The sequence below is a fragment of the Topomyia yanbarensis genome, chromosome 3, assembly GCF_030247195.1.
Source record: "Topomyia yanbarensis strain Yona2022 chromosome 3, ASM3024719v1, whole genome shotgun sequence".
NCBI classification, from domain to species: domain Eukaryota; kingdom Metazoa; phylum Arthropoda; class Insecta; order Diptera; family Culicidae; genus Topomyia; species Topomyia yanbarensis.
Window position 1 is genome coordinate 418409584 of NC_080672.1, and position 25994 is coordinate 418435577.

At 40.8% G+C, this 25994-nt stretch overlaps 3 protein-coding genes across 3 annotated transcripts; 1 reads left to right on the forward strand and 2 right to left on the reverse strand.

Annotated features, from left to right (window-relative positions):
- Nucleotides 1–1879: 1879 nt before the first annotated feature.
- LOC131692225 (thioredoxin-like protein 1) lies at nucleotides 1880–3241 on the reverse strand. The gene is made up of 4 exons (XM_058979138.1): nucleotides 2967–3241; nucleotides 2747–2903; nucleotides 2579–2689; nucleotides 1880–2522 (listed from the first exon to the last, which is right to left on the reverse strand). Exons 1-4 carry the CDS (start codon nucleotides 3059–3061, stop codon nucleotides 2025–2027), a joined length of 861 nt encoding a protein of 286 aa, XP_058835121.1. The 5' UTR covers nucleotides 3062–3241; the 3' UTR covers nucleotides 1880–2024.
- Nucleotides 3242–14549: 11308 nt separating this feature from the next.
- LOC131691694 (bifunctional coenzyme A synthase) lies at nucleotides 14550–16336 on the reverse strand. The gene is made up of 2 exons (XM_058978272.1): nucleotides 15478–16336; nucleotides 14550–15423 (listed from the first exon to the last, which is right to left on the reverse strand). Exons 1-2 carry the CDS (start codon nucleotides 16162–16164, stop codon nucleotides 14587–14589), a joined length of 1524 nt encoding a protein of 507 aa, XP_058834255.1. The 5' UTR covers nucleotides 16165–16336; the 3' UTR covers nucleotides 14550–14586.
- Nucleotides 16337–16783: 447 nt separating this feature from the next.
- LOC131690323 (non-structural maintenance of chromosomes element 1 homolog) lies at nucleotides 16784–18374 on the forward strand. The gene is made up of 3 exons (XM_058976017.1): nucleotides 16784–17008; nucleotides 17605–18083; nucleotides 18141–18374. The coding sequence occupies exons 1-3, from the start codon at nucleotides 16891–16893 to the stop codon at nucleotides 18255–18257; spliced, it is 714 nt and encodes a 237-aa protein (XP_058832000.1). The 5' UTR covers nucleotides 16784–16890; the 3' UTR covers nucleotides 18258–18374.
- The last annotated feature ends 7620 nt before the right edge of the window (nucleotides 18375–25994 follow it).

Genomic DNA, 25994 nt, shown 5'->3' on the forward strand with positions numbered 1-25994 from the left:
CGTATAATTATCCCATGTGTATATGGAATCCGATAGCACATGGGACAGTTATGCTTATTGCGACACCAGTAAAGCAAGCCAACGCTTTGTTTTATATCCAGTGCACAAACAGTTTTGTATCGCAGTGAAATGAGTCTGCCAAAGGAAACAAAGGTGCCCGTGTTACGGAATAACACAATTTCGATCGACTTTAACAGAACTCGTGTTAGACCCACAGTTTTTTTATTATTTCGATTATAGAGGCTTTAACCTTAAGGTCATTCGCCTCTTCGGGTTAGAAAAATCTCTTGTTAAAAATTGCTAACCCTATGTGCGGGGTCGGGACTCGAACCCAGGTGCGCTGCGTACAAGGCAATCGATTTACTAACTAAGCTACGCCCACCCCTAGACCCACAGTTCAGGAGGGAGAACAAATAGTTAATGTTCAAATGGAGCATAATTTCGCAGAAATTACGTACATTCAGCTACACCACGTCCAAAACTGTGTTTTGATTACGTTTAGAAGTTTAGCACAGGCAGAAACTTTATTACAAAGAACAGGCAACACAAGGTCAATTTTAATAACATCGGAATCAAGATCATAGTGTCTATGGAAAGTGACATGGTGGACGTTCGTATCCGCGATCTGGCACCGCGCATTAAGGAAGATCACATCTAACGAATTATGTCGCAATACAGAGAAATGGAATCTATTACGAATGGCACTTGGGGTTAATTTTTCACCGGTTTCCCCAACGGCGTTCGGCGGATGCGAGTGTCTAAGCAAACAACGCTGATCATATATCCCGGGCAGACCCCTACATGCCAATTCTGTAACCAGACAGTCCACTGCGAAACAACATGCACCGAAGCAACTGGTCAAATTAATCTACTACTACAGCCTAGAAAAACTCTAGAAAGAGAACTGCGGAGACTCCATTTTGGATCGATTGGATTCGCGTTTGGCTGTCAAAAAACGAATCCAATCGAACATTGCCTATCCTTACAACATTGGACGTGTTGCCATAAAATGCCGGGGCATACGTTGCCAAAAATGCTGTTTTCTCTCTGCAGTTCTCTTACTGGAGTTTTTCTACTACAGACAACTCTAACAGCCCACTAGCAGTCACCGGGCACTTACAGATAAGCCAAAACAACGACCCAATTAATCAATAATGAAGGGACATCTACCACGACAACCGTTCCTAAAACAACAATTAACTTCACCAATAAGGAAGCAAATACCAAGGAAGACGGATTTATTACCGCGACTCGTAAAAACAGGAGGGAGAAGGCAAACTGACTGACCGATCTATTAACGATCTATTCAAAAGTAAATGGAATATTATTATGCGCTACTGAGGTGATCGTATGGAAATTTCAACATGACCGTCATAGTTCGAGTTTTCACGGGTATTCGTCCACATATTTACAAAAGTCGAAATTTCCTTGTTCAAACATGAATGTTTGTTCACTGTGATAGAAGTGATAGCAAACTCCACCGGCTTGCAGTATTCAGCGCACATCCCGAATAAATTTGGGTTTTTCGCTAAAATCCTCTGCTCCCGCCTTTATAGCATCTAGCTAGCTAATCGTACTACCTTTCAAGTTACATAAAACGAGCGAGATTACCACGCCTTAGTTTAGGAAACAAACACACACAAACGTTGTCCGAATTGGCCGCGCTGAGTAAATTAGGCTCGTCCCCACGGTCCTTGGAAAAGTTAGATCTTTTGAAAGAAAGGTAAAGCGTTTCTTTGACTCACATATACGCTAACAGTTTCACAGCCATGCGAAATGACTTCAGAGTCTTTTCAACTGCACAAACTAACAAGTTAAAGCAGCAAATACTGAAACATTAATTTTATCAGCTTCGATACTTCATAAGTTCAAATCAAAATTCCTGCTCATTATTTTATTGAATAATTTATAAAAAGAACAAATTCACGCGCATCACCATCTTCAACCTTTTAGGTACACGATCAAACATATTCGTCACCGCACCTTCCACTGCCTTCTAACCATCATTCTCCCGGCGGCTCAATCTAGTGACTTTCACCCTTCTTCCCGGCCACCCGCTGGAAGTCATCCATCTTAGTCGTTGCAATCGGCGACCCGATGAAGGCCAAGTGATCGATAATGGTAGTCTCGTCACCCGACTGGTTATCCTTCACGAACAGCTGCATGTTCTGCACGTTCTGGAACTTGACGAAGCGCAACGGAATCGGCGAGCCCGATTCAAGATCCTTCTGTTCCAGTACCAGATCCTGCACCGAAACTTGCGACTCGGCCATATCGAAATCGATGGTCCGCGGTTGATTGATGAAGATTCTCACGTTTTTCGGTCCGTGTGAGGGCGGTGCTTTGAACTTGATGGCACTGATTTTGACCACCTGGTTGAAGGTAATCGAAATAATTAGCTGTTCGTCACAATCGGACGCCAGATGACCACCGCTGGAACTGAGCGCATTCACCATCGGATGGTCGTCCGATTCGTTCAAACATTCGCACTGGTTCTTCTGGATGAAGGTGTTCAAGTCCAACTGAAAGCAAGAATGAATATTGATAACAATGAAACTTGACCGGGGTGACGACTAACCATTCCATGACCGTAATCTTCTCCAGATTCATCCACGCTGGCTACGTAATGTTTCTGTATTTTGGCTTCAAGTCCGTTAATGTCTGCACCCTGCACCCGGTCAATCTTTGTCTGCAGAAAAAAAATCCTCAAATTAAGAAATCTAAATAAACATCAATTTCAGCTTACCCTCGCTCTATAGAAAATGAACGTTGGCATGGCGGACACGCCCTGGGACGACGCCGTTTCGGCACATCTGTCTACATCCACCTTGAGAAAGACTGCCTTTGGATATTTCGCCGGAAGCTGATCGAACAAAGGCGATATGTTTCGGCACGGTCCACACCTAAAGAAAGAAGAGGTATTTTTTTCTATAGCTCAACTTACGAAAATAATAACAAACTCTCACCAAGCTGCGGTAAAATCCACAACGACCAGCTTTCCTCCTGCTGCGGCTAGTTCGGCTTGGAAATGAGCTTCATCGGTGATTGCTTTAACAGCCATGCTGTACGGTTTTCTGCTGTACTTTCGGTTAGATGAAGATTCTACTTACAGGAGCAATGTTTTAACCCGGGAATTAAACTATTTCAATTAACTTTAAACGACACTTTACTCCACACAAAATTCGACGAACCGAGAATGACGAGAGATTTTTAGCGAACGATTGCTGTTGAGCTGTCAATAAACAACTGTCATCGTATGAGTGACATATATGGCGAACCATAGGTGCACCGATTTTGAGTGCAGTTGTCGTTGTACTAAAAAAAGGAACGCGCGAAAAGGGGTCTTTAAACGGAAAGTTGGTTCAAAAAATTGACCTCAAAATTGGTGTCTTCGGCTACATTGAAAAGTTGGGTTGTGAACTGACAAATTCCACTGCGTTTGATAAATAAAGGTTTGTCCAGAATTTCGCTTTTATTTATTTTCAGAGTCCAAACTAATTGCCTGATGCCTCAAATGTTTGGAATCGTTTGGACGGTGATGGAAGCTAAAATAGGAGACGAGAAATTTGCACAATTCAGAAGTTTTTCTGGAAATCCCACAATTCCGTAAGAGTTTTTTGCGAAAATGTGCCGCGATACTGACCCGTAGAATATGATCGTAAAATTTTGGAAGGGGATGGTAGTCCTAAACCGGTTTGGTTGGCAAAGAAAGCGGTGCGGGTGGCACTTAACATTGAATACTGACGAGGATCAGACTACCTTAATGATGATTTGAAACTATAACATAAGTGGAACAAAAAAAGGTTTCTTGAATTAATTAACAAATCACATTTCCGTTTTTCAATTAAATCACAAATTAGAAAAAAAATCCAAGCCATTGTCGAAGCTAACTTTAATGAGAGATAATAATTTGAGCTTGAAAATGGGAATTAAAGCTTACCTACAGGAATGTCGATTAATAATTGAATGAATTTAAACTGGAGAAAAAATTAAACATCATAGAAAATAATACAAAGTGGGCGAATGAAGCAAAAGAAAGATGACGCTGCAGGATAAAACAGTAAATTAAAAGCAGGAACGAGATCGTCGGCGGAAAAGCAAGGAAGCTACTGTCACTAGGAGCAAGGAGTGATATCAAAAATATTGCACGTTGACCAATGAAACCCGCAACAATTGATGTTCCTCGATAGGGAGTCAAGAATTACGGAAAACACCCTTGTTCGAACAAAAACTCGTCTCGCTGAATAAGAGGAGCGCAATGAAATGAATTCGAACATTGAGTTCTTGTCGACCGGTCTCACGAACACTTGTGCAGTTTCTTGGTTGAAAACAATTCCATTTGTTTTTGCCGTCTTTGTTTTTTATTTTCCACCAGCTAGTGATGTAGTATTTATGTTATGTGACGTGTACGTACATGAGCCGTAGAAAAGTCTAGCAACATTGGATTGAGATTGGATAGATTTGTTGTAATTTCTTCGATTTTTTTACTAATGCTCGATTTGTTAGAAAATTGTTTAAATTTCCAAAAATTACCGGAAAAAATACGAATTCATGCAAAATTGAACGGAATAAACAATTATGCTAAAGTGACATTCCCCTCGAATATACCAGTTACCCGTATCACCGTGGGATGGGGGGATCTTAATTGGCGAACGATAGGCAGAGAAACGAACTATCGTCTGTTGATGTAGTGCAACATAAGCTACTGTCCTCGAACACAATAATCGGTATGATCTGTTGCTCATTCAGCTTCTTCAACAAATTACACAATCAGATTACTTCATGTGTGTAGATGTTACGGACAAGATATGAAATAAATAAGTTTATTAATTGAAATACACCAAAACGAATTTTTATTAATTCACTAAAGAAGGACTATGCCAATTAAATGAATCATAAAATGTGCTGTTCTTTTCTGTTTACTTATTTTGGCAATTTGACATACGTAATAGCGACTTCCTATCGCCTAAGCTTTCGAGGGGTGGAGACATCTCCATCCTTGCATCATGTATAAAATAAGCCGTATCGCCATAGGAGAGCTCATTCTTTCATCGGACGGCGTGGCGAACGGATCGCCTGGTAGCAACAGCAGCAACAGGGTCGAGTACTTCTCCTCTCTCCCCGAGCGTGCAATAGACGTGGTGTCGTCACACAGAGGCTCATTCTTCCTTCGGACGGCGCGGCGAACGGATCGCCTGGTAGCACCAGTAACGGTACAGTCGTGATTCGCTGGTTGGGCAACACCTCTGTCCAACCAACGAATTTGATTCGTTAGTTGAACCGACTGACAGGTGTCAAAAACTCTCCAAAGGAGACGTTAGTTGTGTAATTTCATCTATTCACATCTCTAATAATTGACAAATTGATTGTCAAAGTAAATTTGACATAAGATTGTGACATTCGGAAGCTTTTTAGTTGGACAATGGTCCAACTAGCGGAGCTCCAACTAAAAAGCGGTCCAGCTAAAAAATGTCCAACCAGTGAATCACGACTGTAGTGGGTCGAGTGTCCCTCTCCAAATTCGAGTAGCAGAACATCACACCACAATGGAGGACCATCCTAAAACTACGCAACCTATAGCATCGACGACCGGAAATCACGACAATGTGCAGCCTGCGAGAGCATTACGTACCCTGCCTCCATTTTTGAAAGAGTCACAAAACCTTGTTTTCTGTTGACCCAGCTGACGGTAGATCCTTCTAAATAAAACACATAGCCACTGCAAGCCTTTCCGTCACTGGCATCACCTGCCCAGTCGGTGTCACAGTAATCGATCAGCTCGAATATCTCATCTGTAACCTGTAAACCAGGTAGTGTATTACCCTTTGACTCCTAGTCCAATAAACCTCTGACGGACAATTAGTCGTACGGCTCAGAATTCCGACGCAAGCAATAGTATTTGAGTGACTATTCGTTGTGAGATATAACAGAGAACCACTCAGACTATGGTAGTCCTGGTTGTCTTCAAGGTTCTTTCCGTTCTTGCTCAGCTTGAATTAGCCCGGTGCCATTGATACTTTTGCTCTTTCCTTTTCGAAACGCTTGGCAGTTTTCTGATAAAAATCTTCTGGCTAAGATTGTAGAAGCAACTAACATCCTTTCGACCGTGAACTCCCAGAAAACATGACATTTCACTCTGTGTTGTGATTTGTATCTTCTCCAGTAGTGCTCTTTCGATATTATTCATTTTAGCTTCCTGTGCATAAACCACCAAAATATCGTCTACGTACACCGACAGGTAGTTCTATTCTCCATTTGATAGCTGCTTCTGGTACAGACGCGAAGCGTTTTTACATTGAGATTAAATCATAGCTCAATCAGCATGTGGGTTATGGTTCTATGCCAAACCAGTCGGTGAAGCCGTCGGCTGCTTCAGACTATATGCGCTCTTTCAAAATTGACACACTTGATGAGCCTTCTTCTGTTTCTTTCGATTGATCCATTTGCAATCAATAATGTTGCGATGGGCTGATGGATCTACCAGCTGCCAAGTACCGTTCGAGATCATGGATTGATACTGTTGTCTCATGGCTTTCGACCACTTTTCCTTTTTGGGTCCACCGACTGCTACTTTGAAGGTTACGTGCTCATTGCATTCCATCGCAACGATTCCCAACTCGTAATCTCTGAATCGAACTGGTAACACATTACGCGTCGACCTTTGATGCTCTTCCGTTTGCTCGCCGCTCTTCTTCTTCGGAGTACACTTCTTCAGCATCTTCGTATTCGAATATATTTTCTTGATCAACTGCTTCGTCGTTCTTAATCATTTGTACATTGGGTTAAACCAGTCCAATGATAGTTTCACGAATCGTTTAGTATGCATCTTAATTCATTTGCAAGTCCTCTACAAATTTCACATCTTGATTAATTGTGATACGTTTACTTCCCGTATCAAGAAAACGACACGCTTTAAGCTGGTTGGAGTAGCCAATACAGCCGTGTTTTGAGATTTCATTTCCTTTTATTTCTTTTCTCAGCTAGAATCTGCACCCATGCTTGGCATCCGAAGATTCTGAAGTTTTCTAACGACTGCTTCTTTTCGTACCAGCGTCTTTATACTAAAGGACCTGGATGGCAAGCGGTTCTGGGTGTAGGACGCGTTCAAAACTGCTCATCCCAGAAGCGTTATCTAAGCTTGCCTCTAGCAACATGCAACATACGTCCTGGTTTCCCAGGATATGTCCTGGTTTCTCACTGTCTGTCCTGCACACAGAAAAAAAATATTGGTAAAAGTAAGAGTGTTCCGCTCTTAGCAAAAAACAACCAACGCCAACTATTAGGTTGAAAGTAAAACTTTTAAATTAATCAAGAATGATAATCAAAGTAAAAGTTTTCCTTTTAAGCAAATGAAGAATAGTACTCAAAACAAAAGTTTTGTTTTTAAACAAAGAGCATGCGTTGGTTGTTTTTTGCTATGAGTGAAAAACTCTTATTTTTACCAACATTTTTTTTTTCTGTGTGTTCAAGGAAAACGCTTGATTTGTCCTGGTTTTCCTGTAAGCCTAAAGTATTTTTCTTTACTGAGTCTGCTGTTATGACCGATCGCAACCATAATAGGGATCTTTAGGAGTGTGCGGGTTAAGGCATATTCTGATGCAGATTAGTACCGTGAGTTAATATCTCAGTCCAGAGTTAAAAATATTCAAATTCATTGAATGAAAATTGATCATATTCAGCCGCATTCATTTTCAATATTCAGTGACGCAGCTGAAAATGCCAAACGAACAACCCGCCCATTCATCCATGTAGATTTTCATTCGGCTCCGATTATTACACGAATCGACCGTGCAGCAACGAATCAAACACATCAAAGTAGACCCTGGCACAATGTAAGCGATGATGATTGTTGTTTCATATGCTTTATCGACATTTGAAAACATTTTCCTAGATAATTAGTGTAATGAAAATATTGTACGATATTCAACTGAATGAAAACGATGGACAGTTGAATGAATATTTTTCCTATTCACCGCGAGTCGCAACAGGTTTATTTTCAGCCGCCAACAAAGAGTTTCGATTATTTTTAACACTGTCTCAGTCTTTTTTCAATTTTTTGGCCCAAAACTATTGGAAAAAACAATTTTTAGTTTGTTTCCTTTTAGGACAATAACACATCCAAACCCATGCGACTTGCACGACTCTATAGGTTGCCTTATCAGATCTACCATAGTTTGCAGATGAAACTTGGGATGGCAGGCTGCTAGCGGATTGAAAAAGTACCAGATCATGCCAAGATGGAAGAAAGGTGGGAACATTTGACACTTTTGAGTGTATTAGTTTAATACTTGCAAAATTAAGCATGGCGGCCGGGGTCCTTGAAGTGAACGAACGAGCATCCTGATTCTTTGGCGCACGATGAAAAGTGAGAAAAAGCCGAGCTTCACCTCGGATCTGCCCATTAGAGCACTTAGGGACACTTTTTACTTCGAAAAAATCGATTAAATTAACTATGACCGAACCGAAAGAAAACTTATGGCAACTGAAAGGCCCACTACGTCATTTGTTTGTGCTTTTCTTCTTCATATCCGCTTGTTTTTTCGGCTTCATCAAAGAAAAATGACAACCGCACTCACACACAGAAAAAAATGTGCACACCTGTAACCGTCTTGAGATCATGATGTGTGGGTGCTGTCCCGGTTAACAATGAGGCGAACGAGATATTTGCAGATACGTCATTTAGTAGGACAACTGTTTGTTTGCTGGTTGAATTTAATTTGGTTTTTTAAATTTGAAAATCATGAAAGAATTATTAAGGTTTAAGAATGATATGAGTGTACTCGTAAGGACACCCGCTATCAATACATATGAAAAACTGGCACAATTTTTCCAAATTAAAGATCCCTATTGTAATGTAAATTCACCCTCAAGCAAAATATGACAAACAAAATTTTAAATACTCGAATCCCTCAATTGTACCATCCGATGTCTTTTTTAATCTCTCAACTTTCTTCTCTTACGTAGAAAATGAGAAGAAAAAGCATTAGGCGTTTGTACATAACATGTGAATGTACTACCGTGATAAGCATAACAGTCCCATATGTATAGATAATCGATAGTAAATGGGACTCTTATGCGTATCACGGCAGTGTGATCCATTTTCAAGGAAATTTGGCAGCCGAACAAATCGAAACTAGAGCTTCTTTCCGGCTTAAATTGCCTTTCAATCCAGGATCCAAAGAATTCTTTTTGGCGCCTCTGAGAATACAAATAGAAGACGTTTTGGTGACTTTGCTTTTACTTGGATTCTCTTTCCAGTGGCATTTCTTCGCGAACATTTTTCCAATCCATAAAAAGGGAAATGACGAAACATCGATAACTATAGTGGGATAATTTCATTGAGTGCTTTCTCTAGCTGGTGCTTATGGAACCACTTCAGGGTCAATGTTAGCAGTACCCAATCTACGATTGACATGGCTTCACTGGACGCTGAACAGCAACTATCCTGCCGAGTCTAGTATCCTACATAACAGGGAGTATGGAAGGTCGCGCTCAAACTGATATTATTCCCAGCAAGCAATCCGCTATTTTTCATATAACAATTGATAAACTGGAAGAATTTCTAATCAATGGTAGTTTTTGCAGCTGTTTCGATCATAGTTCTCAGATCGAGAGATAATGATTGTCATTGGAGATTGTCAGCTACTTAACTTAAAATCAAGAATGGTGTAGGGAAGATACTTTGGACCGTTGATATTTCTACTTTTCTTCAATGACCCCTCGCCGGTGCTGCACAGATGATTTCAGAATATTTCGCATCATCCGCTAAATTGATGATAGTCGCTGTATCCAACAACATCATGTTACCGTTGCTGATGGTAATGTCACAAGAACTGCGTGTGTGTAAATCCGAAAAAAGAGCTCGGTGATCGAATTGTCATGCAAGACTTTTTGACTGAGCTATGTCTGTAAGACCCCAGAACTGTTTACTGCGGAATAGAACGTTTTAGCTGCCGAACACGTGGGGAGAAGGCACAATCGATTAAGAGGTGATGGAGGGTGGTAGTCTCTTTTGGACTGTCCTGGTTTTTCACTCGCTTGATATGGTCACCCTAAACATGCACAGCGTCATCTCCTTCGGAGAACGATTTTTCCACTCCGCCCCTCCGTCTTATTTATGTGAATACGGAACCGAAAATTGACTTATGGTATCCTCACCCCGAATGAAGGTTTGTAGTTATTTCCCGGTGTATTCGCCACCACCATAAGATTGCAAAATGCGTATGGTGTTCCCAATATGCGTCTTGAAAATATACAGAAATTGTTTCATTCTCGCCGCTGCTTGGAATTTCCATCGCAGAAGATACACGAAAGACATAAGAATGTGGTCATCGATGAAAAAGAGAAAATACTTATTTCCGCAAGGTGCACTGTGTTGGAGTAACAATCCTGGTAACCCTATCACTACACTCATACCCGCTCGGACGTGCCTGGCAGGATTCCCCCCAGATAGCCGGCAGCGAAATAAAAACTCTGGCAGAATTTCTGGGGGTCTGGCTGGCAGAGCGCTGCCCAGCCGGCCGGCTCAAATGCAACAACCGTTTCTGGCAGAATTTTTCGGCTTACGGTTATTAACGGTTTTTTCTGCCGGATTTCTACCAGGCACGCACCGACAGGACCGGTTTTGAACCGCTTCAGCTTTTGCTTGTATTTTTTCTTAATTTTTTTTTAAATTTTATGTAAATTTATAATAAAAACATGTCTGGAGACATGAAATCCATATTACTTACCTTGTTTGAAACCAAAATTTTTGTTTCTTCCTATTTTTTCATCTGCCAAAACTATCCTTCTTGGAAAAATATAAATATGGCGAAAATGAAACAACGATAAACAAAAAAGAACCGGTGAGGCGAATCTGCCTGCCATAACTAGAAGGAGTATAGCTGAATTCTGGCAGCGCCATTTTGATAATTTTGACAACTGCCGGAATCCTGACGGATTTTTGCTGGCTGCCCGTTTTTCTTCCAAGCGGGTACCCGCTCGGACGTGCCTGGCAGAATTCCCCCCAGATAGCCGGCAGCGAAATAAAAAGTCTGCCAGAATTTCTGGGGGTCTGGCTGGCAGAGCGCTGCCCAGCCGGCCGGCTCAAATGCAACAACCGTTTCTGGCAGAATTTTTCGCCTTGCGGTTATTAACGGTTTTTTCTGCCAGGAACGCACCGGCAGGACCGGTTTTGTACCGCTTCAGGTTTTGCTTGTATTTTTTCTTATTTTTTTTTCAATTTTATGTAAATTTATAATAAAAACATGTCTGGAGACATGAAATCCATATTACTTACCATGTTTGAAACCAAAATATTTGTTTCTCCCAATTTTTTCATCTGCCAAAACTATACTTCTTGGAAAAATGTAAATATGGCGAAAATGAAACAACGACAAACAAAACAGTATCGGTGAGGCGAATCTGCCTGCCATAACTGGAAGGAGTATAGCTGAATTCTGGCAGCGCCATTTTGATAATTTTGACAGCTGCCGGAATCCTGACGGATTTTTGCTGGCTGCCCGTTTTTCTTCCAAGCGGGTATTAGGTTTGTTCCAGTACACGGAAGTTACTCCCTGTTGCTCCGGAGCTCCTTTTCACTCCGGTTTGCTACCAGAAGAAGAAAAAAGAGAGAAAGATAATACAGGAACAATTTTCTTCCTGTTTGCTCCGGAGTACTCCCAGTTTCTTCTGGTACTGGAAAGAACCTTTTTTTTTAATCACACCTTTTGAAATTGATTTACCTTTGCTCAATAAATGTTTCTGTCAATATCTACAAAAATAAGATGCAATGATAGCTTTTCTTTTGCTATTTCGTCTGAAATTTAAACGAAACCACAAAGGGTTATGGGCCCAGATCATTTCCAAAACAAATTCAATAATTTAGTGTAAATAGTTATCGCGATGGTCGACGAAGATCGAGTTTAACATTTTTACCTACCGCTGTTTAATGGATCAAATTTCTCGTTTTGGGAATTATGTATGCAGGTGCTATTGAAGGAACACGACCTTCTGGAATGCGTGGAGGCTGATGTGGCTGATATGGAGGCGTTAGAAGAAGAACCCGGAGCTGAAGTGAAGCAGCGGAAGGAAAAGGAACGTACAAAGAGGGTGGGAAAGAAAAGAAATGTAAAAGTTGAGTAGAGTTTTCGAGCGACGTAGTAGTGCTAGCCGTATGCGCCAAAAGTGACAGATGCTGGCGTAGCGGTATGAGGCCGGCACTTTTCAAACGAAATACAGTCGTGATTCGCTGGTTGGACACTTTTTAACTGGACCGCTTTTTAGTTGGACGTCCACTAGTTGGACCATTGTCCAACTAAAAAGCATCTGAACGTCAAAATCTCATGTCAAATTTACTTTGACAATCTATCTAACAATCTTTTACACTACTAATGTCTTCTTCGGAGAGTTTTTAACATTTGTCAGTCGGTCCAACTAGCGAATCAAATTCGTCGATTGGACAAAGGCTGTGGCCCAACCAGCGAATCACGACTGTAGTCGTCTGGTGTGATCGTGCTACCTCCAGCAGCAACGGTCGAAAAAGATACGGAAGAAACTATCGGTGATGTGAGCAGCAGTTCTGCAGCAGTGTTAGAAGTCTGAGGAAGTGTTGCAATAGCTTCCGCGAAGATGATGAATCGGGAGAGTACATTGTGCCGGTGGTTGATACAGATTTTGGAAGGACACAGACACACAGATTGCCTCCGATTTGGCAGCAGGATTACGCTGTAGAGTACGCGGCATGTGCATTGAGTGCTGTGAACTACTTTCAGGATGTGCCAAAGTCACTTGCGGAGGCCAAGTAGATGGACGATTGGTGCAAATTGAAGAAGGCCGTCGAAGAGGAAATTTACTCTCTGAAGAAGAACCAGACTTGGAGTCTAACAGCTGTCAGCAAACCGAACACCGATAACTAGTAGGAGGAGTGAAAGGAGAATTTGATCGTTACAAGGCTCGATTGATGGCGAGAGGTTTCAGTCAAAGATACGGTGTTGACTACTGTGAAGCGTGTTCTCCTGTGGCGAAGTTGGATACATTACGAGCGGTGCTGGCTGTTGCAAACAGAGAAAACATTATGACGTTCAAACGGCTTTCCTATATGGGCAGCTTAAAGAGTTATGGAGTAACTTGAGGGATTCGATAACGGAACAGAGTATGTCGCCTGCAGAAGTCAATATGTGACCTGAAACAAGCATCGAGATCGTGGATCGATCGTGACTAGTCGGATGGGTTTCAAATGCAACCCGAATGATCTATGCCTGTAAATTCGGAAAATCGCAGACGAAACGGTCATGATTGTTGTGGCAGCAACTACTTCCAAGGCGGTGATTTTTCGTCCAAATTTGAGATGACAGATATAGGCGAGATTCAGAGTTTCTTGAGAATGCACATCGAAACTGCCTAGAGGTGAATATTAGAAGCGCATGGCACAGCCGTACTGCGAGTTTGTTGGTTATCTAACGTACACGTCGCTTACAACAAGGCCAGATCTGTCAGCAGCAGTGAATTTCTTCAGTCAATTTCAAAGTCCGACTGATGAGCACTGGACCTACCTCAAGCGTGTGTTGAGATGCAACAAGGGGTCGCTGAACATCGAACTGATTTGAGCTGATTTGAAGGCACCTTTGCTTGAGATTATCTCGCACATGGGTTGAGCCAACAATCCTGTGAGCCAACGTTCGGTTAGTGGATGTTTGTTCAAGGTAGCTGTGGGTATTATTTCGGCAGGATGAGCAGAAAGCAGCAAGTAGTATCACTCTCGTCAACAGATAGTCTTTTATCTTTTGCTATTTCGTCTCAAACCCATGCAATGATAACGTCAACAATCTTTTGAGTTAAACTTTCGAAACAGGAGTGTTAGGTCGTGTCGTAAACCAAAGCCTTGTCACGAATGATTATCATGACTACAGACACTTTATACACAAACTTGCGGAGACAAAAACAATAAAACTAGCAACCATGAATATTTACTGGCATCACGGAAGATTCGCAAGTTTTTCATGGGCTTCCCTCTTCACTTCCCCTCGCAATACCATCATGCTCATTTGACTGCAGTGTTTAACACTTCGCTAGTCTGTGTATAAAGTGTCTATAATAATGACTTTTTTTTTTGATTATAGAGGTTTTAACCTTAGCGTCATTCGCCTCTTTGTCGGGTTAGAGAAATCTCTTTAGAAAAATCTCTAACCATATGTGCGGGGTTGGGAATTGAACCCAGGTGAGCTGCGTACAAGGCAATCGATTTACCAACTACGCTATCTCCACCCCTTTATAATAATGACGGATTCGACAACAAGTAATACTGTGTTCAGACTACAGAGTTAAAGCACATTATAATAATTAGAAACAAGAAAGACATCAACTTTTAACTCGTAGTGTAAACGTAGTATAACTCGCAGTCTCTCGAACTGTCAAACCTTTGCTTAACGTTTTACTTACGACTCATTAGTAAAAATTAAGTATTTCGGCAATTCGAATCTCGCAGTATGCAAGACAGCGACAGAGGACATCCATTCGTGGACCGATCGGAATGTTCAAATTAAAAATTAACGTTAGTCATCAACTAAATGCCTTTTTATTACCCAAAACCCAAAACGACGATACGATTCACAACTTCAATTTCAACTCCTCCTGCAAAGTAGCCCAAATCTTCTCCGCCTGCATCTGAGAATACTCCTGGCTCCAGGCGGTGCAAAACACCACATCCGATTGTCTAACCAACTCCGTGTTACTTATCTGCGCTTGAATCCTCTTCAGGGCTTCCTCCTCATTCAACCCGTTCCTTTCGAACAATCGCTTAACAGCCTCCTCCTTCGGAATGATACAGGACCATATCTCGTGACAGGCAGTCTGCCACCCCGCTTTCAACAAAACGGCCGCTTCCATGATGATAATCTGTTTGTGCTGTTTCCCATGCAAAAAAGCGATTCGTTCCTTAGCTCGCTCCAATATAGCATCCCACAGGATCGCATTCAGCAGGTCCAGCTTGTCCGGATCCGAGAACACAATCTCCCCCAGAGCCTTACGATTAATTGTTTTATCTTCGTTCAATATACCAACACCAAAGTTGTTCAAAACCGCCTGGTAACAGTCCTCGCCCGGTTCGTACAGCTCGTGCGCAATTTTATCACAATCAATCACTCCGGCTCCCAGCTTCTGAAAACGTTCTGTCATTTTACTTTTCCCAGCCGCCACACCGCCAACCAGTCCGATAATGTACGGTTTCGGACTTAGATGCGGCTTGGGAGTGCGTTGCTTAAGACGTGTTCCAAGCAGGTCCATTCGTCGATTACTGGAACTAATCTTGTCCTCTTTGTCGTCGATGGTCAGCTCTTCGTCCAACAGATCGATGACGTACACCTGCAACTGATTAAGGCCATTTTTCAAGCGCAGCTCGTTAACTTTGGCACCTCCGCGGGCCGTTTCAGTGCTAACAACGATCATCTGAAAAGATTGACAATTAATTTTTTATCTTAAAATTCAAATGCAAAAAATTACATCCATGTTTGGGTCAGTTGCCGTTGGACCGAACGGGTCGCTGATCGGAACAATTTCGTACTTTAGCGTTGAGTCGATTTCCTCTAAAAACTCCCGAACCTCGGCGATTCTTTTCTCAACTGGCATTATCAACTCCCACAACTTTTTGCTTTTCGTCATGTTTTCATCCGTCACGCCAACAATCAGCCGTTCCTCGGCAAGCAAAACGGCTTGGGTGAGTAGAACCTTATGACCAACGTGCAGCCGATCGAAGGTACCTCCCAGAACCACATTTTTGTACGTTTGTGTTGGCTCACTCAAACCACTGACGTCGATCGAAAATGGTTTTCCTGTTAGTTCGATAATCTGCGATTCGTTATAAAGAGGTGGAAGGTCCGAACTGTTGCCACATGTCGCAATCGGATAGTCGAAAAAAAGAAAATCAATTTTTCGGTTTATCGACCGAAAATCATTCGTTTTAAGGGAGCTCACGATGAAGCGCAGATCCACCCCTGCGCCGAGCTCTAGCGGTGAGCTTTGGTACACACTTGCGATGAATTTATCGAAAGCTGTCACTCTGGTTTTGTCTGTGAACTTTGGATGCAACTGCACGTACAGGGTGCCAAGCGCGTACTTACGAGTAGCGGCCAAAGTGCTGGTAATGTTTGCTAGGTGCACTGCCGTCAGCAGACCGGTTTTCGATGTCATCTCGCTGTTGTTTTAGAGGTGATCTTTGAACTGGCAACACGTTCGGCGTTGGAACATCACTAGTAATTGACCTGAAAGTTGGTTTATGATGTGACTTTGTCTATGCAATTATCACTGTTTTCTATCATGACTTTTGGACATCGTACGTGGATTGTTATCAATGCTTTGTACTAAAAACAGGGTTGTAGCTAGTGGATATTCAGCTTTTTTGCAGATATAAAGAATTCTGCTCTTCACGCTGTTAAAATAAATAAATAAATCTCAATTTAAATAGAATCAAGAAAGTACCTTTTTATGTTTGTGTTCGAGAAAGTGTAACCCTGGAAAAATAAAGGGGGATTTAAATGTAAACCATCCTTTTAGCTGTCGTTTTCATTTAACACAGCATCGACTTAGTTGTCAACCTAAAGCAAATGTTGAACAATTTAATCGAGCATGAAATATGTTCCGATTAATTTAAAAATCTTCAAATCATACAAAAGTTTGTTTTTGTTTGTTTTAAGGTTTTTAATTCAATTTGAATTAGTTTGTGTTCGAACATCATCTACATATTATATGAATCAATCTCGCACAAAACCTGTTTGGCTTCGAATATTTAGTACATTGACAGTTCAGTTGAATGACAGATGCTCAGTTTGTTTTGTTTTTGAATAAAAAGCGCGCCCTGATTCTGCTCGTTGTGGTTTTTGTTTTCCGATTTAATATTTTAGTGTAAAAAGTGTAGACATGCCTTCTGAGATGTTATACACAGATGTTCATCGTGCATTTCTGCAAGCTCTGTCACATCATGGCACAATGAGTGCTAAGCAAGCCTACCAATCGTTGCTGGGTGCATATGCTAGATGTAAGCGTCGCTTATCTAGAATCGTTTTTGTTTTAACATGTTGCCTCACCGGTGTGGTGTAAAAAAGTGATAGAATTATTACACCCAAGTTTGAATGAGTGTAGTACCGACATTACCGACTAAACCGGTGTAGTGCACTATCAAATACAACAATGCCATATGAGGACCAAAATTCGCGAGGACAGAACAGATTTCGTAAAACTTGCTTTAATATATTGGAATGCAAAAATCGGAGATAAACTTCAAGCTTAAAAATCAGACTGATATCATTCAGCATAAGAATCACTTAAAAACTTATCAGCCCCAAAACTCGGAAAGACCGAGCCTCCAGTATAAGAACCGGTTAAAAATAAATATTTCGTACGCATGAGCTTCCGCATATTAATTTAAGATTAAAATCGGTTAAACAAAACTTTAAATTTCTTATCCGACTCATGCAGGGAGGAGCCCCAGTACCATTTTTATGCTTGAAGTTAATATCCAGTTTCTATATTCTAATATTTTTGAAGCGGATTTTTCGAAAGATTTTCTATCCGTGCGACTTTTATTTCTGGGTGCTCATACGATAAAATATTCCTTTATCACCACCATTTAAGACCATGACGACGAAACCGTCCCCACCGAGGATCAGGTTGCGGACGTGGTTGCCTCCATCAACAGTAAACTGTTCCGGTACGATCAGCGGGTGGTGTTTGTCCACTACGAACCGGCCAACACGGACTTTTACGTGTTCTGTAATCAAACAGAAAGTGCGATCGATCGGCTGCAGAATTGTTACACCGAATCGGAGCTGAACCTCTTTCGATTGCTACTGAGGGAGCTGGCCTGCAGCGAGGAACACAAGCTGCGACCGATCACGTGTCTAAATCTGACGTCGGAGATTGCGGGAAAGCAGATCAGTAAGGTGCGTGCAGAGGAACTACTGGAGGAATGGGAAAAATCAGGCTACTTTGTTCAGCTGGACGGTATGTGGTACTTTGGACCGAGAGCGACCGCTGAGTTTGATCGCTATCTGTGTCAGAACTTTGAGGAACAGATGCACAAGTGTAAGCTGTGCAACGAGTCGGTGTTTTATGTAAGATGTATACGAATTTTTTTTAGCTATCGCTCACTAACGCCTCTAACTTTCCAGGGAATTAAGTGTGCTACGTGCCCGCTATCGTTCCACAGAGAATGTATGAATAAGTACCTTAAACGATTAACTAAGTGCCCTGGTTGCAAAGAGATGTGGGCTTATCCTGTTGCATGAGAAAAAGCCTCTTTTATTTTAAATTAAAGTTTTTTGTCATTGTTTTATGTCGATTAAGAATTTTAAATATGTATTGAATAGTCCTATTTTGCATGGAAATATAAAAGGCGAAATCAATTCTATTGTGCACTATGATGACAGCTTGGCCTAACGTAACTATCTTTAAGCTATTTTTTGATTAGAGCATTTTCTGAGATAGTCAAAACGACTTTAAAATTTAAGATTCAATACAGTGTAATTACTTTGTTATAATATAATTAATTAGTATACTATAGAAGCAATTTCAAATAATCTGGTGGAAGGTATAATACTGATGTAAATAACATCATATAAAAATAAACCAAACCCTGTCAGCCTTGTGGGTAAAACTTCAGTGGGCGGAATTTGAGAAATCTGACAGGTGATAACGACGAGGGTGTTTGGTTGCACTGGGATGGTTTGAATGATGAAGGAACACCATGACATTGAAAGAAGGAGGTTCGTAGTATTCTAGTTGCAGTTGAAAACTGGAAAAACCATCCAGCGATAATCGGTTTTTCTCCTGTTTACCCAAGTAACCAATAAAAGCATTATAACGGAGCCTAATATCTGCTTTATATCCACATATAAAGCTGTCTTAAAGAGCCGTGAAGCCCTAAATACTGACATAATGCTGATATGCCAGATAAGGCGAAATATAGTGCTATTACTGTGCAGAGATTAACAGCTCGTTTCTGCAGTACTAATGCTATTATATAGCACCAGCGCACAAATGTCAATTTTGAAAGCCTTATATTGGCAATACTAATGCTATTAAAAAGTTTTAGTTGGCTGTCATTATCCGCCATGGTTTTGAAACCATTTATTATGTTTTCATTCGGTATGATGAGCAAAAAGGAAAAATTTTAAAATAAGATGTTCTGTTTAAAACCGTAATTGTCTCTCTTCTAATGCATTGTAATGAATATCCTTAATGGGTTTTCGTTCTCACATAATGAATGTTACCTTTAGTCAATCTCAAACTGAGGTGGCTTGCCTCGTCCTACACGGTAAGTGCGCTGCGTTTGCTCCCTAGACTATATTGCACATGTTCGATTCAATTGAAATATGCCGAATATAATCTTCAAGAAGAGTTGCATAACTAAAAAAACCCACAGCATTACAATAGCATTATATCGGCTTTTCATTTGCTCTATAAAGGCACTTAATGCAGTTGTAAAGCTTACATCCTTTAAAGATCCTTTAAGCATGTACGCGTTATATCAGCTTTATATACGCATATAGAGCAAGCGATAATGCTATATGTCGGCTGTGCACTTATGCATTATTGATGCTAATATAGACCTTCATTGTCTTGTTAATGCTGTAATGGAGTTTCAATGCAACATTAGTTCAAATATATAGCAAATATAGTACAATGGCTTAATGCTTATGGATACTTCCCAAGTAACCAATAAGCATTATAACGTAGCCTAATATCTGCTTTAGATCCACATATAAAACTGTCTTAAAAAGCCGTGAAGCCCTAAATACTTATTTAATGCTGATATTATGCCAGAAAAGGCAAAATATAGTGCTATTACTGTGCGGAGATTGACAGCTCGTTTCTGCAGTACTAATGCTATTATATAGCAAAAGCGTTCAAATGTCAAATTTGAAAGCCTTATATTGGCACTACTAATGCTATTAAAAAGCTTCAGTTGGTTGTCATTGTCCGCCATGGTTTTAAAACCATTTCTTATGTTTCCTTACGGTATGATGAGCAAAAAGGAAAAAAATTAAAATAAAATATTTTGTTTAAAACCGTAATAGACCTTTCTTGTCAGACCTAACCCCCATTTTGCTTAATTTTTATCAAAAGAGCTCACATTTTTAGGTACAAATCCGTTAAAAAGAGATTTTTAAAACTTTTCCTGACTTTGTAAAGATTTTTAAAAAATTAAAAAATGCAAGAATGTTGAATATTTTTTTCACCATTGCAAGAATGGTGGGGCACGAAATATCCGTTTCGGCAGCACTGTTTACCATATTTCCGATTAAGTTATCGGCAGCACTGCAAATGAAGTGGTGAATTGCGGTACAACATTCATTAATGAATCCAATAAAACTAAGTGAATCTCAAACTGTCAAATTTTATAAAACTGCTTGAAAATGCTTAACCTCACTTTTTGATAGTTTAGAGAGTTTGTTTACATGGACATAACTTTTTCATTCGACCACAATGCGAGCAACTTGGTTCGAATTGTTTGGTTTTTTCTGGTTCGCGGTTTTATTTTGAATATTTTGCGGGCGATTAATCAGTTCCCATAATTCAGCGTCGCGCAGAACGGGAACTATTTGTCTCCTCCACAAATGCTCACATGTCAAGTGGGGATATTCCAGCAAATGCATTGCCTAAAGTCACGATCTATTACCTTTCCAGATCGGATGCAGCCTGTGGCCATTTTTCAACCAGAGATCTCTCTCGGATAAACCATTGGAAATTTTATTCGGAATCCTGAATAGAGTCAGTATGGATTTCAGTTCAAATGCAACAAGTGATTATGAAACCGATTGAGTCGGAATTGGTTGCATTTGAGCTGGAATGCATTCAGAGTTCCGAGCTGCTGTTCCTGAATAAACTCTGCACACTATATCGAACTTTGTTGGACTAGTTATATTATATACCGACAAAATTTCCATTTCTTTGTACCGTTCCTTTGGGTCCGCTTTGTTGTAGGTTAGGTTGCGACCTAAAGTTGAGCAACATTACCACAATGGCCGGGAGTTATCGCTTAACGATCGTGCGAAACATTTCATTCTCTGTACAGGTCTATAGAGATCCGTCGAAACAACCAACTAAGCCCTCGTCGGCTTGAACTTAAATACCTAAAGAATAAACTGAGTAACCCGAAAATGGCGGTTAGAAGTTTTCACGAAGAGGCCATCACTTCCTGCTTTGACGCTCAGTATTAATTTTCTGCTCAATCTCATGCGAAGGGTTTAATGTTCGGAAACCATCAGTAGGATAAAACAAAAATTATTTCACAATTGATTTGTAAATCATACATGTTCAAGAGCTAGAATGCACGAAAACAGGAATTGCGGTAGTCAAATATTATCCTTACATTTGGGACCTGGAAAATTCATCGAACGACAATCGTTTTTTTCTCTTGTTTAGTACCAATCCAAGATGTCGGAAGTAGTGCGCTACATAGAGCATCACTGTATGAATACAGCGTCCCAATTTATCAGTTGAAGTCCCTTTAAAAGAGGTTACTATGATTCTCTAAGCAGCTTGAGGTTGATTGCCTTTCCATTTTGACTTTGCAAGCTGTCACTGATGGGACGTGGGGAAAAGTTAGAGCAATGAGCTATGATAATAAGTAAAGCTGAAGCAATAGGCAAACAATAAGCTTAAAACAAACATTGGACGGTCGACTTGGGGTGCGCATTTGGGGACGCAGCCACCAACAAAAAGCTAAATATACCAAATACATAAAAAAATCAAATGCATAATTTTACTAGAACATGTCTTTCCTGTTTAATTTTTATTGGATTAGATAACCGAACTGATACTCCATCCACGTTATCACTATTTTTGACTATATGACTTACAAAACAAGACAGACAAGCCCCAATCCAGTTTGTGGTTCACCAAGTTTCGATGAATTATTGGTTAGTCATTTCGCATATAGCAGAATTCCAGAACTATCCCAAACGCAATAAGCGCTCAATAAATCAAATAATTCACTTTCAAACAGTTGGACATTGTCGGCGAGCACTCATTACAGATTGAGCAGCAGCGCGTGAAGGCAAATAGTAATAAAAAAGTAACAATGATAATAATAATGAGCGCTTCACCGCCTAAAGCATTTGTAATCAGATCATCATGTGAAGACTTATCGCGCGATCGATGATCATGTTCGGTTCGGAAGTTACCGACATGTTTGTTTACATATACTTATTCATCAACCAGATAGCAATTGTGTGTGTATTTTCTATCCAGCGCCAACGTATGAACCAGGTTTCCAATCTTCATCCTTCTTTGTATTGAAAAGTTCGATCAACTTGTCGAGAATTTCTTTTACCAGACGACAGCTAAATTTAACACCAACTTCTTCAGTGGGATGTTTGCAATAACGTCTTCCGCTAATGTGATTGAACTTGTGCAACTCGTTCGCAATGGTTAAATATATCAATGCTTGGTGTCCACGTTATAATCATCGGAAAACTCTTCGCCAATACCACATTGAGGTAAATTCATCAGCGATAGCCGTCGAAGTTGTCCTCATGTAACTAGCGTAGGATCGACGGTAAAAATCAAAGTACCTCATATCTATTGAAGCGTAATTTAGTTAGTTTAACTGAGAACTTGTAGATCCTGTAAAGCAGTAACTTACCCTGAATAGTTAAACAAACGACTGTCTCACAAAGTGTGTTCGATTCAAGAACCATCGCGGAAGTAGCACTAATCTACTATGGACCAAACATGTCTGGGCCACTATAAGGAAGAAAGTAGCACTAGTCGGTTCCATCACACTGTTTCAATCCGTCCTGGATTTTCTTGTTGACATGTGAAAGAACTGCATCCAACAGTACGAAGAGGCCTTGCTCGTGTGCTTTATCATCAAATATTTCCTCCCCTGACGTTCCATAGCGGCGAAGAAATTTGTTAGCTGACAGCCAAAACAAGTGTTAATTTTCTTTCAAAGAACACACACAGAAAAAAAAATTGGAAAAAAATAAGTTTTTCGCCTTTAGCAAAAAACCGACCAGCACATACTCTAAGTTGAAAAATAAAACTTTTATGTTTAATGGCATCCTTCCATAGCTTAAAAGTAAAACTTTTACTTTGATTATTTTTCTTAATTAGCTTGAAAGTTTTGCTTTCAACCAAACAGTGGGCGTTGGTTGTTTTTTTGCTAAGAGCGAAACCCCCTTGCACCAATATTTTTTACTGTGTGCATCGGAGGACTGAAAAATAATGTTTTGACAGGTATATGAATGAACTATTTTAGCATCAGTGATGCCAAGTCTCTTTATACAATAGACAGCAGTAGAAATATAAAAGTCTGTAGATTGTCACAAAAGTCTTCAACAAATTTGATAAAGAAAATGTAGTGTGTTGCCATTTTAACTTATCAAAAACGTTGAAGATTGGTTAAAATTAGCTGGCATAGACTTTGTTCTGTGAAATATTCGTAATCTGCAAAAAATCTGCAGCGAAAATGCAAAATCTGCATTTACTTATAAATATTTGCATATCTGGCATCCGGAGCTGATATTTTATTATTCCCCACAGGAAATTCATCCAAATGGTGTAAAAATATGGGGAATCAAGGCAAGTTAGGTATTCAGAATATGGGGTTAAATGAGCAGTTCGTGCTATTTTTGATTTTTTCAATAGTTAGAGGAATCAAATCATCGCGGCAATATGCAGTAACGAATCGGGGATGAAAAAGGAAGCGTTCTAGCATATAAAATTTTTTGACGAGAAAGGTCTATTGACTCTGTTCTAATGCATTGTAATGAATATCCCTAATGGGTTTTCGTTCTCACATGATATGAATGTTTACGAAAATTACCTTTAGTAAGTCTCGAACTGAGGTGCCTTGCCTCGTCCTTCACGGTAAGTGCGCTGCGTTTGCTTCCTGGACTATATTGTATATGTTCGATTGAAATGAAATATGCCGAATATAATCTTCAAGAAAAGTTGCATAACAAATAAACCCACAGCATTACAATAGCATTATATCAGCTTTTTATATGCTCTATAATGGCGTTAAATTCACTTGTAAAGCTTACATGCTTTAAAGATCCTTGAAGCATGTACGCGTTATATCAGCTTTATATACGCATATAGAGCAAGCTATAACTCTATATGTCGGCTGTGCAGTTATGCATTATTGATGCTAATAAAGAGCTTTATTGCGTTGTTAATGCTGTAATGGAGTTTCAATGCAACATTAGTGCAAATGTATAGCCAATATAGTGCAATGGCTTAATGCTTATGGTTACTTGGGTAGTGCTAATTCTTGATGTCGGAAGTATTGCGCTGGATAGCGCATCATTGTACGAAAACAGCGCACCACATCCGACGTGATTCCATTGTTTAGAACCAGAGAAAATACGATTGTCGCTGGTTGGATTTTCCAGTTTTCAACTGCAACCAGAATAGCTGCATGATGGGAAGACGGTTTCTTGGGTTTCCGCCGCGGAAGCGAGTGGATCTAAATTGAAAAGTTCAACCAAAGTCATTAGTGTGAACCAGAAGTCGTGAAACCGAGTAGAATAGCCCTAGTCGCCAGCCTGACTGATGTCGCTGGCTAATTCCAAGAACCAGTGAATAGTTTGCCTGCGTTGCCCTGATCAGTCCTAGTTGACCGCGTGGCTCGAGGGCCCGCCGCAGCAGAAAGATTGGCGTCATGGACGAGCTGCCCACGCCGCCCGTCGTAGTAGTCGTACCCATTTGGAGCATTCTTCCGTTTTAATAACCGAGTCCATCATTGCTGTATGATGAAGCAGATGTGGGCGTAGCTCTGTTACAGTCGCCGTGACAGTTGGTATCTATTTGTGTATTTCAAACCCAGCCCGCTCGTGAATTTTTTTTACGTTCTGGGCCAGTCTTCTGGCTGATCTTGCACAAACTGTTTTGCGTTGCTGTTTTTGACATATTGCGCAGTACTAGGCGAACAAAACGCATTATTACCTGGACGACGTAAATGGCAGGTTCAGTGTCGTCACTGTTTTTCCAAACGAAGCTCTGACAGTGCTGATCTTCATCTCGCACTTGGTGAAACATCTCTTTGATGTCACCACATACTGCTACTCGAAACTCACGGAAGCGAATCAGTACGGTTAAAACGAAGTCAACTGATATGGTCCCTTGAAGAGGACTGAATTTAAGGAAATACTATAGACGGTGGCAGCGGCATCCCCTACTAGGCGAAATTGGACCGGTTTGATCGGATTGACGACTACGAAGAGAGGAAGGTACCTTTTTCTCGAGAGCCTCGGCTAATACTGAATACTGAGAGAGAAGCGGACTCGTTTTGATGATCCCCAGAATTCAATCGCTTTGTGCAGATCATCATCGTTCTCCCGCCTACAGTCGCATCTTCACTGCGAAAATTCAGTGCGTATTTTTTCTGCAATTCGGAAATTAGCATTGTTTGAGGTCATATCTGGAGAGAGGAGATCGTACTGATCCCTGAAAGTTCGTACTTCGTCAAGCTCCAGGCTGTTCTGCCTTTCGCGTACCACCAGTCCACTTCAAACATAGCAGTTTTCTAGGCCCTTCGATACCAAGCTCGTCTGCCAGGCTCTGTTCCATCAGGGTTAGTTCGAACCCATCGCCGATAAATGCGTAGGTCTTAACCATCTTCTCCGGCCCATACAATATGACTGGAATGATGCAAAACAGTACTGCCGTCTGTCCTTGATTAAGATTGCAGCTTCTTGGTTCCGGTCGTTTCCGTCCAGAAGGAAGCGTGATTTGCTTCGACGTCGAGGGATCTATGTGTTGGATTTCCGGGTTGTGAAGAAGAGGATTGTGTAGGTATGTACACCCGTTCACTTTGCATTGGTTCTGCTGTTTGCACGAGCCGTTATGCTTGCGAAGACACTTGCAGCATAGTGTGCACTCCTATACTGTCGCCCACTTCGAGTCGTAGCTGAAATCCTCGTTACACCCTAATTGCGGGCGGTTTTGCATCGCCGGAGTCAGATTCGGAATCGAAGTTCAGGAAGATCTTGGATATTCGATTTCGCTGATCA